The sequence below is a fragment of the Balaenoptera ricei genome, chromosome 9, assembly GCF_028023285.1.
Source record: "Balaenoptera ricei isolate mBalRic1 chromosome 9, mBalRic1.hap2, whole genome shotgun sequence".
NCBI classification, from domain to species: domain Eukaryota; kingdom Metazoa; phylum Chordata; class Mammalia; order Artiodactyla; family Balaenopteridae; genus Balaenoptera; species Balaenoptera ricei.
In genome coordinates this window covers 55183754-55203999 of record NC_082647.1, presented here as the reverse complement: position 1 = coordinate 55203999, position 20246 = coordinate 55183754, and the positions used below count along the sequence as shown (strand labels likewise).

At 39.4% G+C, this 20246-nt stretch overlaps 1 protein-coding gene across 1 annotated transcript in view; it reads right to left on the bottom strand.

The window, feature by feature from the left end:
• CFAP69 (cilia and flagella associated protein 69) overlaps positions 1 to 17086 on the bottom strand; it is a 65809-nt gene extending 48723 nt beyond the window's left edge. Inside the window, 2 exon segments of the mRNA XM_059932766.1 lie at positions 1484 to 1543; positions 16757 to 17086. Coding sequence (XP_059788749.1) covers positions 1484 to 1543; positions 16757 to 16876 — 180 coding nt within the window. The 5' untranslated portion in view covers positions 16877 to 17086.
• Positions 17087 to 20246: the final 3160 nt, after the last annotated feature.

Genomic DNA, 20246 nt, shown 5'->3' with positions numbered 1-20246 from the left:
TACCATTTATATTTGAATAAGAAATTGCGAATCAAAACTAGGTTAATATAAAAGCAGTAATTGTTTCCAGAAATAATATTAACAATACTGAAGTATGTTGAGCATTTTTCTATGCCATGTACCATTTAGGCAAGCTATATACATATCATTTCATTAATCTTCAAAATAACCCTATTAGGAGGTACTTTTATTATCCTTCTTTTTTGGAATAGGAAACTCAAGCTGAAACACTACGTAATTACCCCAAATCACACAGCTAATAAATGGTGATGTAAGAAGTCAAATTTGACAATCTGACTCCAGAAATTGCATTTTTAACCTCTAAAATATACCCAATGTAATGGCTCAAACTAAACATCTTCAGCCAATTAAAACAAAACAAAACAAAGCAAAGCAAAACTCTGTATACTGATGTATTTTCATGACTGAATCACTTCTGTCCTTTTAACCTTCTTAAATTGTTTGTGAGAAACTGTGGCACATATATCTATATCTATATCTATATATCTGTGTGTATATATATATGTATGAACACATATATATACATACACACACACACACACACACATACATACATATTTTGCCTACCCTTATTTAACAGCTAGTAGGAGCTCTACGTAGTTGGGCTTCCTTTTTTAAAAACTGCAGATATATTCACAATTAAAAATAACTTTCACAATAATCATAGCCAACAAAAGATAAATTATTCTTATAAAGTCATTATTCTTAATGTGTTTTTTTCTTCTTTCTATGTAAAAATGTAGAGACTAAAAAATAAAACAATGACTAAATTTTTGCACCTGCTAATCACAGGACATTGTTTTGATCTGCGATACCATGGTCAGCCCATTTCCCACTTATTGAAAGTATGCAATCTTCATCCTGTAGTAATTTTATAGTGTATACTGGCTTTTTAGGCATTCAGTCAATTCTTGGGTAACATCAGGAGAGCGTCATATAAACATGTATCCATATGCATTCATTATCCTTTCTCCCAATGCCTAAACTCTCAATTTTGAGTCTTGTATCTTTATTTCCATTACATTATACATTCTGTATAAGAGTTCTCTCAAAATAAATTACTTATGACTGGATATGAGTATGTACATATCCTGATTTCGTATCAGGAAATTTTTAAGTACTACATCATGATACACTTTTGCTACCCTTGTACCCATATCCTACTTGGTAATAAGCTATGAACAGAGGCTAGATTAGCCTTTCTTTACTCTTATGATTTCTTCTGTTTATATCCACCATGGATTTATCCATCCCATGTAATCAAATCTATTCTTTCCCAGCCTCCCTACCAGGTTAAATATATTCATACTAAATTTAAAAAGTTCTTCAATATGAGACATAGACTATTTGAAATGTTTTCAACAAAAGGAGAGAAATGAGACATATTTAGGGGAATACATGTTACCATTCAGGGAGATCACAGTTTCTAAGTGAAATAGAGAAATTTTCTCCCAAAGCTTACTTTACCAGTCTCTTCAAGGAGTTTGATGACACGATTTAGGTCCATAGGCTCGGAAACACCCTAAAAAACATACAACTCATAGTATTCTATGTCATGAGAAATAAGAAATCACATCAAACACACTATTTTTATATGGTATTATCTCTTAGCAACTTAAAAATATCTATGACAAAAAGATAGTAAGGGATAATGAAAAGCAGATGAGACTTATAGGAGTAAACAAATTTTGGAGTGAAAAAAAACCCCCCAAGCCTCTTAAATTCTAGTATTACCTTACAATCTTTTTTCTTTTTTGCATTTTATTTTTATTAGTATTATTATTTTTTAACATCTTTATTGGAGTATAATTGCTTTACAATGGTGTGTTAGCTTCTGCTTTATAACAAAGTGAATCAGCTATACATATACATATATCCCCATATCTCCTCCCTCTTGCATCTACCTCCCACCCTCACATCTTACAATCTTAATGTCTTTAAATTTCTTAGTCCCGAAAGGCCTAGGAGAGCATCTGGAATAATAGCACTTCCATGCTTTGGAAAATAAAATGATCTCATTCATACATATTACATATCTCATGCATACACATTACACTGAGTTTGCCTACGCAGATATACATAAGACTAGCTTCTAAACTACAGGTAGGCAATCGCCTTCCTGAACCAGGTATCCCCTCTCCCAGCAGTCTTACATCACCTGTATTAGAAAACTGGAACTGCCAAGTTCTACAGAGTTTACATCTTAAATATTTCTTAAGCCCACTCCATCTTTTTTTTTTTTAATTTTTATTGGAGTATAGTTACTTTACAATGTTGTGTTAGTTTCTGCTGTACAACAAAGTGAATCAGTTATACATATACATATATCCACTCTTTTTTAGATTTCCTTCCCATTTAGGTCACCACAGAGCACTGAGTAGAGTTCCCTGTGCTATACAGTAGGTTCTCATTAGTTATTTATTTTATATATAGTCATGTATATATGTCAATCCCAATCTCCCAATTCATCCCACCCTCCCCCTTCCCCCCTTGGTAACCATAAGTTTGTTTTCTACATCTGCGACTCTATTTCTGCTTTGCAAATAAGTTCATCTGCACCATTTTTCTAGATTCCACATACAGTATAAGCGATATTATACGATATTTGTCTTTCTCTTTCTGACTTACTTCACACTGTATGACAATCTCTAGGTCCACCCATGTCTCTGCAAATGGCATTATTTCATTCCTTTTATGGCTGAGTAATAGTCCATTGTATATACATGTACCACATCTTCTTTATCCATTCCTCTGTCAATGGACATTTAGGTTGCTTCCATGTCCTGGCTATTGTAAATAGTGCTGCAGTGAACATCGGGGTGCATGTATCCTTTCAAATTATGATTTTCTCCAGATATATGCCCAGGAGTGGGATTGCTGGGTCATATGGTAATTCTATTTTTAGGTTTTTAAGGAACCTCCATAGTGGCTGTACCAATTTACAATCCCACCAACAGTGTAGGAGGGTTCCCTTTTCTCCGCACCCTCTCCAGCATTTATTGTTTGTAGATTTTTTGATGATGCCCATTCTAACTGGTGTGAGGTGATACCTCATTGTAGTTTTGATTTCCATTTCTCTAATAATTAGTGATGTTGAGCATCTTTTCATGTTTTTTGGCCATCTGTATGTATTCTTTGGAGAAAAGTCTATTTAGGTCTTCCACCCACTTTATGATTGGGTTGTTTGTTTTTTTGATATTGAGCTGCATGTGTTGTTTGTATATTTTGGAGATTAATCCCTTGTCAGTTGCTTTGTTTGCAAATATTTTCTCCCATTCTGAGGGTTGTTTTTCAGTTTGTTTATGGTTTCCTTTGCTGTGCAAAAGCTTTTAAGTTTAATTAGGTCCCATTTGTTTATTGTTCTTTTTATTTTCATTACTCTAGGCGGTTGATTGAGAAAGATCTTGCTGTGATTTATGTCAAAGAGTGTTCTGCCTATGTTTTCCTCTAAGAGTTTTATACTATCCGGCCCACTCCATCTTAATGATTTATTCAGTTCTCATTTCTCACTCAGTTGTGGAGGTTTCCTGCTGTTTGTTCTCCCCGCCACTAGTCTTGCACACTTACGGTTCTGCCCTCTGGTCAGAACAATAAAACTCAAATCTGAACACAACACGTCTAAATCATTCAATGACTCTCCACTAATGCCCTTCACCCCCTCCTCTGTTTTCATTATGTTGTTACAATCCTATCTGCCTCCTTGGTTAACCTCCCCAGGTCCTTCAAAACACATTTCAGGTGTCACCTCCCCTAGGGAGGAAAAAAGATACAACAAATGTCCCCCCTGAGTACTCCCATAGCACCTTGAATGTATAGCCATCACAGTTCCCGTCACCTTATTCTAAAATGGTTTACATCCTTATCCCCTATCCCAAAGTTTACTTTGAGGGAAGACTGTTGTTTTCTGGCATCCCCAGCACCAAACACTGGGTGTAACATATATAAGTTATTTGTAGGTAAATGGGGAAGGAAATGGAAGGTGTTATCCAAAGTTTAAGTACTTATGATAGTACAGAAATGTCCAAATTCTACATGCAGTTTTGGCTATATTTATCTTGGGGATTAATGCTTTGCTGCATGGCGTTTTCTTTAATTCAAATGTTATATCAATATTGCTTACTCCTATTAGATGGGTTAAGCTATCCCAGTCTCTTTTGTTTCCTTCTTCACATCTTTCCTGCTTTCACACTTATTTCTACTTTAAAATAACTGTTTGAAAAGATGACGTAATGATGATATAAAAAATATTCAAAAAGAAAAAAATCTTATTCTTACCATCAAAATACATTTTTATTATTTTGTTTTATATATGTATTTTATATTTTATTTTCTGTTTTTGTTTACATGTATAAATACCTCACATAATTTCACTTAGTGTTAACACTATTGTATATTCTGATTTTTAAATCTATAATACATACCGTTCCATATTTCTACATAGTCACCTTTCTACACAGTCATTATTCCATTGCCTCTTAGGGCTAGAATTTCCTTTCCTTTCACAATTACAAACTCACATGTTCTGATCTCAAGAAATGTCTTTCAAAAACAATTTTCAGTTAAGCGTTCTAACTTTAAGTGTGCAGAATAAGTATCTGGGTGAGTTTATTTACTCAATATGATTTTTACTTTAAAAATTAACAATCAAAAAGGATTTACTCCCATAACTACTGGGTGGGTGACACACAGACTGGAGAACACTTATACCATAGAAGTCCACCCACTGGAGTGAAGGTTCTGAGCCCCACGTCAGGCTTCCCAACCTGGAGGTCCGGCAATAGGAGGAGGAATTCCTAGAGAATCAGACTTTGAAGACTAGTGGGAATTGATTGCAGGACTTCGACAGGACTGGGGGAAACAGAGACTCCACTCTTGGAGGGCACACACAAAGTAGTGTGCGCATCAGGACCCAGGGGAAGGAGCAGTGACCCCATAGAGACTGAACCAGACCTACCTGCTACTGCAGGGGGTCTCCTGCAGAGATGGGGGTGGCTGTGCCTCACCGTGGGGACAAGGACACTGGCAGCAGAAGTTCTGGGAAGTACTCCTTGGCATGAGCCCTCCCAGAGTCTGTCATTAGCCCCACCAAAGAGCCCAGGTAGGCTCCAGTGTTGGGTTGCCTCAGGCCAAACAACCAACATGGAGGGGACCCAGCCCCACCCATCAACAGTCAAGCGGATTAAAGTTTTACTGAGCTCTGCCCACCAGAGCAACAGTCCACTCTACCCACCACCAGTCCCTCCCATCAGGAAACTTGCACAAGCCTCTTAGATAGCCTCATCCACCAGAGGGCAGACAGCAGAAGCAAGAAGAACTACAATCCTGCAGCCTGTGGAACAAAAACCACATTCACAGAAAGATAGACAAGATGAAAAGGCAGAGGGCTATGTACCAGATGAAGGAACAAGATAAAACCCCAGAAAAACAACTAAATGAAGTGGAGATAGGCAACCTTCCAGAAAAAGAATTCAGAATACTGATAGTGAAGATGATCCAGGACCTCGGAAAAAGAATGGAGACAAAGATCAAGAAGATGCAAGAAATGTTTAACAAAGACCTAGAAGAATTAAAGAACAAACAAACAGAGATGAACAATACAATAACTGAAATGAAAACTACACTAGAAGGAATCAATAGCAGAATAACTGAGGCAGAAGAACAGATAAGTGACCTGGAAGACAGAATGGTGGAATTCACTGCTGTGGAACAGAATAAAGAAAAAAGAATGAAAAGAAATGAAGACAGCCTAAGAGACCTCTGGGACAACATTAAATGCAACAACATCCGCATTATAGGGGTCCCAGAAGGAGAAGAGAGAGAGAAAGGACCCAAGAAAATATTAGAAGAGATTATAGTTGAAAACTTCCCTAACATGGGAAAGGAAATAACCACCCAAGTCCAGGAAGCGCAGAGAGTCCCATACAGGATAAACCCAAGGAGAAACAAGCCGATACACATAGTAATCAAACTGGCAAAAATTAAAGACAAAGAAAAATTATTGAAAGCAGCAAGGGAAAAATGACAAACAACATACAAGGGAACTCCCATAAGGTTAACAGCTGATTTCTCCGCAGAATCTCTACAAGCCAGAAGGGAGTGGCATGATATACTTAAAGTGATGAAAGGGAAAACCTACAACCAAGATTACTCTAAGAACTTCTCTAAGTGGGAAACACAAGAGAAGAAAAGGACGTACAAAAACAAACCCAAAACAATTAAGAAAATGGTCATACGAACATACATATCGATAATTACCTTAAACATGAATGGATTAAATGCTCCAAGCAAAAGACACAGGCTTGCTGAATGGATACAAAAACAAGACCCATATATATGCTGTCTACAGGAGACCCACTTCAGACCTAGGGACACATACAGACTGAAAGTGAGGGGATGAAAAAAGATATTCCATGCAAATGGAAATCAAAAGAAAGCTAGAGTAGCTATACTCATATCAGGTAAAATAGACTTTAAAATAAAGAATGTTACAAGAGACAAGGAAGGACACAACATAATGATCAAGGGATCAATCCAAGAAGAAGATATAACAATTATAAATATATATGCACCCAACATAGGAGCACCTCAATACATAGGAGCACCTCAATACATAAGGCAACTGCTAACAGCTATAAAAGAGGAAATCGACAGTAACACAATTATAGTGGGGGACTTTAACACCTCACTTACATCAATGGACAGATCATCCAAAATGAAAATAAATAAGGAAACAGAAGCTTTAAATGACACAATAGACCAGATAGATTTGATATTTATAGGACATTCCATCCAAAAACAGCAGATTACACTTTCTTCTCAAGTGTGCATGGAACATTCTCCAGGATAGATCACATCTTGGGTCACAAATCAAGCCTCAGTAAATTTAAGAAAATTGAAATCATATCAAGCATCTTTTCTGACCACAATGCTATGAGATTAGAAATGAATTACAGGGAAAAAAACATAAAAAACACAAACACATGGAGGCTAAACAATACGTTACTAAATAACCAAGAGATCACTGAAGAAATCAAACAGGAAATCAAAAAATACCTAGAGACAAATGACAATGAAAACACTACAATCCAAAACCTAAGGGATGCAGCAAAAGCAGTTCTAAGAGGGAAGTTTATAGCTATACAAGCCTACATCAAGAAACAGAAAAATCTCAAATAAACAATCTAACCTTACACCTAAAGGAACTAGAGAAAGAAGAACAAACAAAACCCAAAGTTAGCAGAAGGAAAGAAATCATAAAGATCAGAGCAGAAATAAATGAAATAGAAACAAAGAAAACAATAGCAAAGATCAATAAAACTAAAAGCTTGTTCTTTGAGAAGATAAACAAAGTTGATAAATCATTAGCCAGACTCATCAAGAAAAAGAGGGAGAGGACTCAAATCAATAAAATTAGAAATGAAAAAGGAGAAGTTACAACAGGCACCGCAGAAATACAAAGCATCCTGACAGACTACTACAAGCAACTCTATGCCAATAAAATGGACAACCTGGAAGAAATGGACAAATTCTTAGAAAGGTATAACCTTCCAAGACTGAACCAGGAAGAAATAGAAAATATGAACGGACCAATCACAAGTAATGAAAATGAAACTGTGATTAAAAATCTTCCAACAAACAAAAGTCCAGGACCAGATGGCTTCACAGGTGAATTCTATCAAACATTCAGAGCAGAGCTAACACCCATCCTTCTCAAACTCTTCCAAAAAATTGCAGAGGAAGGAGCACTCACAAACTCATTCTATGAGGCCACCATCACCCTGATACCAACACCAGACTAAGATACTACAAAAAAAGAAAATTAGACACCAATATCACTGATGAATATAGATGCAAAAATCCTCAACAAAATACTAGCAAACAGAATCCAACAACACATTAAAAGGATCATATACCATGATCAAGTGGGATTTATCCCAGGGATGCAAGGATTCTTCAATATATGCAAATCAATCAATGTGATACACCATATTAACAAACTGAAGAATAAAAACCATATGATCATCTCAATAGATGCAGAAAAAGCTTTGGACAAAATTCAACACCCATTTACGATAAAAACTCTCCAGAAAGTGGGCATAGAAGGAACCTACCTCAACGTAATAAAGACCATATATGACAAACCCACAGCAAACATCATTCTCAATGGTGAAACACTGAAAGCATTTCCTCTAAGATCAGGAACGAGACAAGGATGTCCACTCTCACCACTATTATTCAACATAGTTTTGGAAGTCCTATCCATGGCAATCAGAGAAGAAAAAGAAATAAAAGGAATACAAATTGGAAAAGAAGAAGTAAAACTGGCACTGTTTGCAGATGACATGATTCTATACGTAGAGAATCCTAAAAATGCCACCAGAAAACTACTAGAGCTAATCAGTGAATTTGGTAAAGTTGCAGGATACAAAATTAATGCACAGAAATCTCTTGCATTCCTATACTAATGATGAAAAATCTGAAAGAGAAATTAACGAAACACTCCCATTTACCATTGCAACCAAAATAATAAAATACCTAGGAATAAACCTACCTAGGGAGACAAAAGACCTGTATGCAGAAAACTATAAGACACTGATGAAAGAAATTAAAGATGATACCAACAGATGGAGAGATATACCATGTTCTTGGATTGGAAGAATCAACATTGTGAAAATGACTATACTACCCAAAGCAATCTACAGATTCAATGGAATCCCTATCAAACTACCAATGGCATTTTTTAGTAGAACAAATAATCTTAAAATTTGTCTGGAGACACAAAAGAACCCGAATAGCCAAAGCAGTCTTGAGGGAAAATAGTGGAGCTGGAGGAATCAGACTCCCTGACTTCAGACTATACTACAAAGCTACAGTAATCAAGACAATATTGTAGTGGCACAAAAACAGAAACATAGATCAATGGAACAAGATAGAAAGCCCAGAGATAAACCCACACACCTATGGTCAACTAATCTATGACAAAGGAGACAAGGATATACAATGGAGAAAAGACAGTCTCTTCAATAAGTGGTGCTGGGAAAACTGGACAGCTGCATGTAAAAGAATGAAATTAGAACACTCCCTAACACCATACACAAAAATAAACTCAAAATGGATTTGAGACCTAAATGTAAGACTATACACTATAGAACTCTCAGAGGAAAACATAGGAAGAACACTCTTTGACATAAATCACAGCAAGATCTTTTTTGATCCACCTCCTAGAGTAATGGAAATAAAAGCAAAAATAAACAAATGGGACCTCATGAAACTTCAAAACTTTTGCACAGCAAAGGAAACCATAAAGAAGATGAGAAGACAACCCTCAGAATGGGAGAAAATATTTGCAAATGAATCAACGGACAAAGGATTAATCTCCAAAATATGTAAACAGCTCATGCAGCTCAATATTAAAAAACAAACAACTCAATCAAAAAATGGGCAGAAGACCTAAATAGACATTTCTCCAAAGAAGACATACAGACGGCCACGAAGCATATGAAAAGATGCTCAACATCACTAATTATTAGAGAAATGCAAATCAATACTACAATGAGGTATCACCTCACACCAGTTAGAATGGGTATCATCAGAAAATCTACAAACAACAAATGCTGGAGAGGGTGTGGTGAAAAGGGAACCCTCCTGCACTGTTGGTGGGAATGTAAATTGATACAGCCACTATGGAGAACAGCATGGAGGTTCCTTAAAAACCTAAAAATAGAATTACTGTATGATCCGGCAATCCCACTACTGGGCATATATCCTGAGAAAACCGTAATTCAAAAAGACACATGCACCCCAATGTTCATTGCAGCACTATTTCCAATAGCCAGGTCATGGAAGCAACCTAAATGCCCATCGACAGACAAATGGATAAAGAAGTTGTGGTACATATATAGAATGGAATATTACTCAGCCATAAAAAGGAATGAAACTGGGTCATTTGTAGAGACGTGGATGGATCTAGAGAGTGTCATACAGAGTGAAGTAAGTCAGAAGGAGAAAAACAAATATCGTATATTAACGCATGTATGTGGAACCTAGAAAAATGGTACAAATGAACCGGTTTGCAGGGCAGAAGTTGAGACACAGATGTAAAGAACAAACGAATGGACACCGAGGGGGGAAAACCGCGGCGGGGTGGGATGGTGGTGTGCTGAATTGGGCGATTGGGATTGACATGTATACACTGATATGTATAAAATTGATGACTAATAAGAACCTGCTGTTTTTTTTTAAAAAAAAGGATTTACTATATAGTTATTTATCCTTGGTATTATGATTACCATTAAAATTGTTACATCTTACTATTAAATTGTTTAAATTATTAAATTTACTGTTACAAAAATTTTTGATAAATAGAATTTTGCCTTTTAAGGTTTTGGGATTTAACAGTGCCATATGCCACTACCTCAGTTGTCCTTTTCCTTCCTGTGTTCTCAGAGAAATAAATATACATAGTGAGTATTTATTTTCCGATTTTCTGCAATATTGGCTTTGAGGGTTGGAAAAGATATTGAAATGAAATGTCACTGCAAAATTTTTTTTTTAGTACCTGTATGTATTATCAGAATTTTTTCCCCCAAATGACCAGGTATAACTTTTCCAAGAAAGAGAGTATAAAGATTAAAGCATAGATTTATCTTGTATTATCTTAAATTTATCTTATATTACTACTTCATGTTACCCTGTGTTTTACTTGCATGGCACATATTATATTTTTAAGATTTCTCCCTCTCTCCCTCCCTCCCTTAGCCTTTTCCTCCTTCTATAAATAGTTATAAGCAGCTTCGACATTTCAGAAACTGTGCTAGGTGTGGGGAACGCATTGCTCTGACTTCAAGTACCTATCAATCTGGCATGAGATGCGTGTAATACGGATAACATGCTACAAAATGCTTCATGAATGCTGAGAGGTATGCTCTGGAACTATACAGAGGGGGACAGAATGGTATGGGGAGGAGGGATGGGAATCTGGGACAGCTTTTGAAAGAAGTAATCTTCAAGCAGAGGTGAGACTGAGCAGGATTTGTGAGATGAACTGAAGGTTTGAGAGATGGAGCAAAGGAAGTAGCATGTGTGAAGGCCCGGAGACGAGAGAAAACATGGCATTTACAGGACTGGTGAGTCATTCAGTAGGTTGGAGAAGATAGTGCAGAGGATAGTGGCTACAGATGATGCCGATAAGGTAGGTAGAGGTCAAATCATGAATAATAATGATGCTAATAACAATAATGGTGATAGCTAAAACTTATTAGACAACGTCTATTTCTAGGTACAGCTGTAAGCACTAAATGAATTTACTAACTGAATTCTATGAGGTAGATACTATTATTAATCCCATTTGACAGAGAGCCTTGTATACTATGCCAATGATCATCAGAAGCTATTGAATGGTTTGAGAGACTGGATATAAAAATAGACAAAGGCCAGACTACATCTAGCAACAGAACTTTGTCCTACAACCTCTGTAGCAACCAACCTGGGGAGTCAAACCACAACTTCTGCAGCAATTGGCTCAGAAAAGTCAGTATTCGGTCAATGATTGTCAGATTCCCTATTTTTTACCCCAATTTGTCACTCAGGGCCAACCAGAAAAAGACAAGTATGCTTTCCAAATCAATCACACAGGTTGCCTTGCTTCTAGCTAGCTCACTTCCAGCTTCCCCAAGGCAACAACCTCCAACCAGAGCAAATCAGAAGCCTCCCTTTTATTCACTGTAAAGCTCCCCTGCCTGCCTTGGGAGTCTCTGCTAAATGTAAGCAATGCTGGCAGATTCTCTTTCTATAGCAAGCTCTGAACAGCAAGCCCCTGTTCCTTCTCACTAGGGTGGTCTTCATTGATTTCCACAGGCTTTAACCAGAGGAATGTAACAATAAAAAAGATAATTCTGTCTGCTGAGTAGAGACTGAACTGGCAAGATCTAGACTGGAGGTGGGAGACCAGTCTGTGACTTCAGACCTTGACTAAGGCAGTGGCAATCGGGATACACAACAATGAATGGAATGAAAAGCATCAAGGAGGCAGAATCAGCAGGACCTAATGAGTGATTTGATTTGGTGGGAAAGAGAAGGAAAAGGTAAGGAGGACGGACAGGCTTGAGGAATGACATAAGTGGCTGGCACCATTTGCTGAGACAGGGATGCTGGAGGAAGAAGCTTGTGTTGAGGCTGGAGATGAGTTAAATTTGGGGCAGAGATTTCTAAGTCACAGGCTTAAAGTAATAATTGGAACAGTCTGGGTAAATGAGATCACACAGGCAGGGTGTAGAAGCAAGAGAGAACATACAGATGTAAAAATAAAAATAATTGCTGTTATTATCATCATAAGATGTTTATGGAGAAATTGTAAAAACATTTAACAAAACCTTTTAAGATCAAAAGCTTAATAAACTGCTTTGAAGAAAACTAGACCTCCACTTACGTCAAGTTATAGAATGAACTTATTTTCCCACTTTACCAAGGAACATTTCAAAGGGGGAAAATCCTGCTCCTTTGATACTTAGTTACAGGGAAAGTATCTAACATTTATTGTGGTCCATTTATGTGTCTGGTACTTTATATCTTAATTAATCCTCAAATATACCATATGAAGATAGCATTATTATCCCTGTTGTTGAAACTGAGGCCCTGATATCTAACTTGTTAAGGTCACATAGCTAGTATATGGGCTAGCAGGGCTGTCTGATGCAGAAACACTGGTTCTTTGCACCTTCATTCTCTGCCTGACTTCTCAGCTGACCACAGAGGCTACTTCTAGCAATTACTCCAAAGCAGGGGTAGGCAATTTAAGGACATAATCCATGGCAGTATTACAGATAGTGGCAGGATATGACATCAACTAGCGGACTGTGCAGGTTCTCACAGGGAACGCAAATTTGGGCAAGGAAGCTCAGCCATGATACTATGCAAGTGAAAAAAAAAAACTAATCGCAATCATATTTATTCTACAAATATTACTGTGTGCCTCCATTGTGTCATTGTTCTAAGTGCTGAAGATATGGTATTGAATAAACACACAAAATCTCTTGCTTTTATAAAGAACTGATACGCTTTGGGGGAGACAATAAGTTTTACAGTGTATTGCAAGATAATGCGCTGGAGAAATGGGAGTAGAAAGTGCTAGGATGCTTAAGCAGTGGTTGGCAAAAGACTCACAGAGTGGGTAAAATTTCAGCAAAGTCTTGAAGGAGGTAAGGGAACAAGCCATGGATAAGGGGAAAACTTCCAGGCAGTGGGCATAGCAAGTGCAGAGGCCCTTAGGCAGAGTACCTCTGGCATGGTTGAGGAGAAGCTAGGAGGCCAGTGTGGCTGGAACACAGAAGGCTTTATCAGCTACTAATGAGGACTTAAATTTCTACTCTGAACTCAGAGTTGAGAGGGGAAGGACACGCAAGTATTAAGATATATGTTCTACACTTAAGGAGAGGGAGAGACAAAACAAGACAAATGAAATAGTAACAAACATAAAACAACTGATAATTAGGTGAGAAACTATGAGACTCAGACCAAGGACTACACCCATTTATGAGAAGAAAGTCTGTGAGAGTGAAAATGAATGGGAAGTATGTCCTATTGGGGGTTACTTTATGGTGGACATGTAGGATCTGAAGGTAGAGTAAGATTTAAATTCAGAAAAGAGGGGAGGGCATTCATTCAATACATATTTAATATCCCCTCCTGTGTACCAGGTGTTGTGCTGGGTGCTACTGGGGGATAATAGGGGACATTACAGAAAAAAACAACAGAGAAGGTTTCTGCCCTCATGCAGGTGGCACTAAGCAGAGTACATGGAACAGATAAAGCACAGATTATATACATTGGGAAACCTTGCAAACAGGACAAGAAGTGGACCTGAGGCACTTTGAGGATGGCAGACACCTTAGATACCATCTAGTTCAGTGGTTCTGAGGCTAAAAATCACTTAAAGGAGCTTTTTAAGAGTCCCAGGCACAACACTGAGGATTATGATTAAGTAAATCTAGGGAAGGACCCAGCTATGTACAGTTTTCTTTTAAAAAAGCTCCTCAGATGACTGTGATGGTCACCCAAGTTTGGGGAACACTCATCTATTACAGGCTTGTTTTACAGAAAAGGGAACAGGTTTAGAGGGTTGAGTGATCTGGTCAATGTAATGATATTAAGTGAGGGAAGCAATAAGGAGCTACTGCAGAAGCCTGAAAGAAAGAACAGGTGGGACTCAGAGGTAGCAAGGAGGATGGTAAAGTGGTGTTTATGGATAATGGAGTGGGAAGAGAGGAAGAGGTGCGACCCAAGGATGTGACATTAATCCAGGATTGACTGAGGCATTGTGGTGACAGGAAAGGAGAGTGAGTAGTTCTTTTAAAGCCCCATTTGGTACCATATCATCTGACCTGGCAGGGGGAGGGTTGGAATTTTTATTGTTGTTGTTATTGTTTACTTTGTTTTATAATCTGAGTCCATGTAAAACCATCTCCTATGGCTTTCCAGGAGGTAGCTGCTGTGAAACTGTCACACTGTACATACCATACTGCAGCTATGACACACTAAGTGTTGCTACTCTGAGTGGAAAATGGAGTCCTTCAACCAGTAACAATGGCATCACCTGAAAACCTGTTAGAAAAGCAGAATCCAGGGCTCCACCCAGACCTACAGAATTAGAATCTATATAGTTTAATAAGTTCCCCAGGTGCTCCAAATGCACATTAAATTTTGAATAATCACTGCCCCAAAGGGCTTCTTATTCTTTATGATAAGAGGAACAACATTAAAATAAATAGGAAATAGATAAAGGGTGAACAATTTGTGATTTCTCAAGCATATATGATGAAGCTGGCTTAATGGGTTGAGGTAGACCCCACATTCTCACTTTTAGCTACTAGGATATACTATACTGTCACTGTAGGAAGAGGGGGAGGCTGCAAATATGGAAAGGTTTGAAAAGATTGGAAACATTTAGAGTTCCAAGGCAGAGGTCTACAAAGGTTATCATTTTAAGTGGCAAAGAGCACTAGACTCCACTCCCAGTAAAGAAACTGAGTAACTCTCAGTTAACTTCTCATGGCCTTAGGGTCTTCATTTGTAAAAAACAACCACAAACAAAAACCAGGAAGGCTAAGAGACCATTTCTCCCAGCTCTAAAAGATGTCTTTATTCGATTTCATTTCTTTTGGTAGAAACTGCCTTTTTCTTCAGTACTATAAAAAATGTTAATATCCCTAGAAGCAGTTATTAACAGGGTAGGAACTTTAATTAATACAAACTGATTTCTTCCAGGAGGAGAAACCTAGGCCCTGTAAGAAGAGGCAGTAATGAAAGAGGAAAAGAAAGGGAAGGGAGAAAACAAACACACATATACACAGGTATACTTGTTCTGCATTATTTGATACATTGTGGACTATTTTGGCAACGGCCTGTTAGAAGTATTTCCCCTTTTTTCTTCTTCTTTTTAACCCACTCTTGCCTGCCTCCTACAACTTGAGACCCCATCCCTTTTTTTTTTTTTTTAATACCAAGTAAAGGAAGAATGACAGCCATCAGATACCAAATTCACCTACTTGTCAGTTTTGCCCCATGCCTGGGAGAACAGCAGTAGTGTTGAGCCCCCTTGCAGCCTTGGGAGTGAGGGGACAGCTGTTGTTCCTCAAAATTATCTGCACCTGGATTGGAATACTTCCACAAACCCGATTAGGTAAATTCCCCTAGCACCTGCTCCTCTTCATGCAGAAGTGTTGTTTCTCTGGGGGTTGAATGTCTGGCCATCTTCAGAGAGCGCAACCCTATTCCCACCATAGAAGAGGTCCCCAGTCAACTAGCCGCTCCTAAGGAACCCTCCAAGCCTCCAGGACATGGACGCAGGAGACAAGGTTCCTGACGCAGCCTGAGACTTGTGAAGCCTCAGCAGGAATTCCCATAGTGGCCCCACGCCATCAGCGTGAGGAGGTAGGGCAAATTTCCTCCATAGAATTCACATTAATTTAGGGCTTGATCATGCATCTCTGGGGAAGAGCCATGGAACCCTAGTATGAAACAAACGCCTTGGAGTTTCTAAACACCCTCGCTACGAATGGAGATCCAAGCCAGGGTTCTGAAGTGAAATTTCTCAACAGAAATTCGAAAGAACTAGTTTTGTATGACAAAGAGTAAACTAAAAACCAAATACATGCACAATAAATCAATTCTATTCGATCCCAATTCTCTCCCACGCACTCCTAACCAGCTTCCAATTTCATATAAAAATGTTGCTAAGTTTCTAATTTTAATAGTATTTTCCTCCCCTCCAGATGCAGGTTTTGGTAGCAGCAAATTTAAACACGGGAGGATTTACCCCTGTATCAAGAACGTCACACGATAACAGCGATCTACATATAAAAGCCCAGTGCAAACAAGGGGGTCATCAAATCCAAGTTTTCGCTAAGAATGTTTCCCTCCCTCTCAGGCCCTTCGTGGGGTCACACTTTTCTAAGAAAAGCTGCCAAACCTTGCCTACTCAGTTTACTGGGACGCTCCGGGAGGACCTCGAGACACGAGTCCCCAGACAGGTTGGTCGACGACAGCCAACTCCCCTCGCAGGCGGCGCAGTTCTCAAAGGGATCAGCTTTGAGCTTGGAACCACAGTCCCCCGGGCTCCCCTGGTTTCCCCTCGGACCTCCATTTCCTCCCTTGCTGCCCCCAGGCATCATCTCCGCCCCCAGATCTCAACCCCCGCCCCCACCTTCACACCCTCCAAAGCACAGACACCTGGCCATACCTGCGCTTCCTCGTCCTCCGTCACCACCCCGACTACCGGGATTTGGCGAGGGCTGCTGGACTTGATTCTGCTGCCGGGTGCCCGGGCCTGGGCTGTCGCCGCAGCCTCCGCTGTAGACATGGCTGTGGCGGCGGAGTGAGGGATGGGGGGTATCCTCCTGTCCTACACTGTGCCCGCAGCCGCGAGACTGCAAGAGGCCCGCCACCGAGAAGTGAAAGCCGCCTGAGAGCCACTAGAGTCGCGAAGGGTCCCGGGGGTCCGGCCGTGGACTCGGCCACCGCGACGCCACCCGCATCCCGCGGAGGCAACCCACCAGCGCACCTAGCAGCCTGCTTGCTGGCAGGTTGTTAACAAGCCAATGCGTTGCTAGGGGCGGGGCCAGAGGCTGCTGAAGCGCCGGCACCTACGGAAGCCCGAGGATCCAAACTACCCCAAAGTCTCATCTGAACCTCTAAATTTGCAGGGGCTGGGTTTGCTTGCGTACCGGAGGAAAGTGGGGGAAGACCTCGGTATGTAACAGTGGAGTGTTACCTTGGCGACAGGTGCGTCTCAGTCTTTGTAGTTTGTGCTGGGCCTTCTTGAAATAAGCATGGGCCGGTGGAGGGATGAGGGGTGGATGTGGGATGCAGGAATGATGGATGATGAACTGATAATGTTGGAAGCTGAGCAGTTTATCTCACCCCGGAGAAGTGACTAGTGTCAGCTACATTCCCCAGCCTTTTACCTCTTCTGTACTTTAGTGGCTCTCCCAGACAATTAAATAACCACCAAGGCATTGTGCACAATGTTAGAAGGCTTTCGAGCCAAATTATTGAATCTAGAGCATGTAAACTCCTGGAAGCCCCATTTTTCTCATAATTTTTTTCACTTTTCTCATCAATAGGATTGCCGTGAGAGGACAGAATGAAATGATAGTTTTGTAAAGTGGTACTTGGCACATAATAAGCAAGATGATCTGAATGACATTTCTGGCCCTACAAATAAAAAGAAATGGAAAACCTAGACTGGGCTTGGCAGCACTTGATGTGAATCACAGCCAAAGAAACCAAGTTTCTTTGAAAGAGTACTGAGCACTTCCAATCCCTATTTACTCAATTCTATTCATTCTTCGGCTTTCCTCAACTGCCCTAACTGAGGTCACCAACACTTGTGGTACAATTTTGTGGACACTTTCTTGTCCTCATTTTGGTGTACTTGTCTGTAGTATTTTACACTGTTGACCACTCACCCCTTCTTGAAACTCCCTAGCTCGGACTTCAGCATTCTTTTGGTTTTTGTTTTTTTATCTTTACAGCTACTCATTGGTGCTTTTAGAGCTCCTCTCAGGCCTTACACCTAGAAGTGGTTAGTAGGTCTAAGGCTGCTATTAACCCGAGAAAGTGCAAAGGGTGTGTCAAGTGTATTATTAACATAACCTTAATTGCTGTTGTACATTCCAAGTATACTACATCAAGAGGAGACTGAAACCACTTGGATAAACACAGTGGAATCCTGTGAGAACGGCACCCAAGCCTAAAATGGTGGTGGGAAAGCTGATAATCTGATGATTTGCTATCCTTTGTGTGCTCATCCTGGCATCTCAAGATGAGGAAGGACAAAGAGGAGGGATTGCCAAGGAAAATTTCCCACTTAAAGTGGAGCTTGCCTAGGAGATATCAACTGACTTTTGTGATTCAGCACAGTAGACTGAAGCTGATAAGGGTCCATAAATCTCAATGGCCCTGAGAAGTCAGACTCTCCTCACTGGACTTGACTGAAGACATTTCCCTAACGAATGAACAACAGGATTTTTGTTTTATTTTAACCAACTGTGTACCAACCTATATATTCATTCTGTCCCATATCCAGAGCACAAGTTTCCCATCCTTAATTAGCACTACTCCCATGAACTCCCCCTTTCTAGGACTTAAAAACTTTTGACTTTTCCCCCATCAGTGAAATTCTTCATAGAATGGGTTCCCTTACCAGGAAGTTAATAGATCTAACTTTGTAATTTTTATCAGCTCTAATGGTTTTTGTTTTATCTTTTGACAGGTGAGAAGCAACCAGAATGGAAGTCCTCAAACACCCCACACTCAAGCCATCTTGACTGAATTACTTGCAGTTTTTCACAGGTGCCAAACTTCCTCCTGCATTACCTTTGCATATGTTGTACATGTGACTGTCTTCTGATGTCTAACTCCTTATAAGACTCAGCTCCTGTGACCTTTTCTAGGAAACCTTCTTTACATGCTCTGCTATGTTAGGTGCCACTTTGTCTGTCATTCTGGTTTTGTACTGACCGCATATTTAATGGTATTTACTGGCTCAGCAGACTTCCTACTAGACTGAGATTTTTTTAAAGCAAGAAGAGTCACATACTCAGGTTTACATCCCAAGCCCTCAGCATAGTGTCTAGAGTAGTGTTTCTCAAAACTTAGTATGCACCAGAATCATCTGGAAAGCTAATTAAAAGACTCCTGAGCCCCACCTTCAGAGTCTGCTTCAGTAAGTCCGGGTGGGGTTCATGGGTTTGCATTTACAGTTGACCCTGGAAGAGTACAGGTTTGAACTGCAGGGGTCCACTTATATGCAGATTTTTTTCAATAAATACAGACTACAGTTCCACACAATCTGGTGGGTTTAATCCATGGATATGGAACCTTGGATACAGAGGGCCAACTGTAATGTTACACCTGGATTTTTGACCGAGCCAGGGTCGACACCCCAACCCCACGTTGTTCATGGGTCAGCTGTATAACGAGTTCCTGAGTGATGTTGGTGCTTCTGGTCTGGCAACCATATTTTGGGACCTCCTGGTCTAGATCATGCTAGGTACTCAATAAACGTTCATTAAAGATTTCAAGGATTACTTTTTTATTTGATTTGAAACCAAATTAAAGCATTTCATAAGTTACCCAGGGTAAGGTACACACTAAGTCCTTGCTACTCAGAGTGAGGTCCTTGAACTACCTACACAGCTATTACATAGGAACTTGTTAGGAACACGGAAGTTCTGGCCCTGTGCTGGACCTACTAAATCAGAATCTCCATTTTAACAAGATTCCCAGGTGATTAGTATACAAATTAAAAGTTGAGAAGCACTGCTCTGGTGTGTGTTGTATATTTTCATTAGTATTGTTTTGGCAGTCGCTGTAAAACTGGCTTTTATTAAATACTCCATTTGTGAATTTTCCATGTCCTTTGTTTACTTACTGATGATAATGTTGAGTGTATTTATTTGTTTTTCTTCTTGTTAAATGCACCAAGCTTAAGCTTTTTAAAAGCTTTACCTGTTTAAATTAGCTAATGGTTTAGGTTTAATCATTATTCATTGATCCTTCTTTGATACCGATTTTGAAGGCTGCAAGTTAACAGCACAAGAGACATTATGACACAAGAACACAGAAGGAGGTAGGGGTAAAATGGCTAACTATTGAATTGGTAAATTATTTCAGCAAAAATATAAATTAATAGTAGAGAAATATATGAGAGATGAATTATACACAGA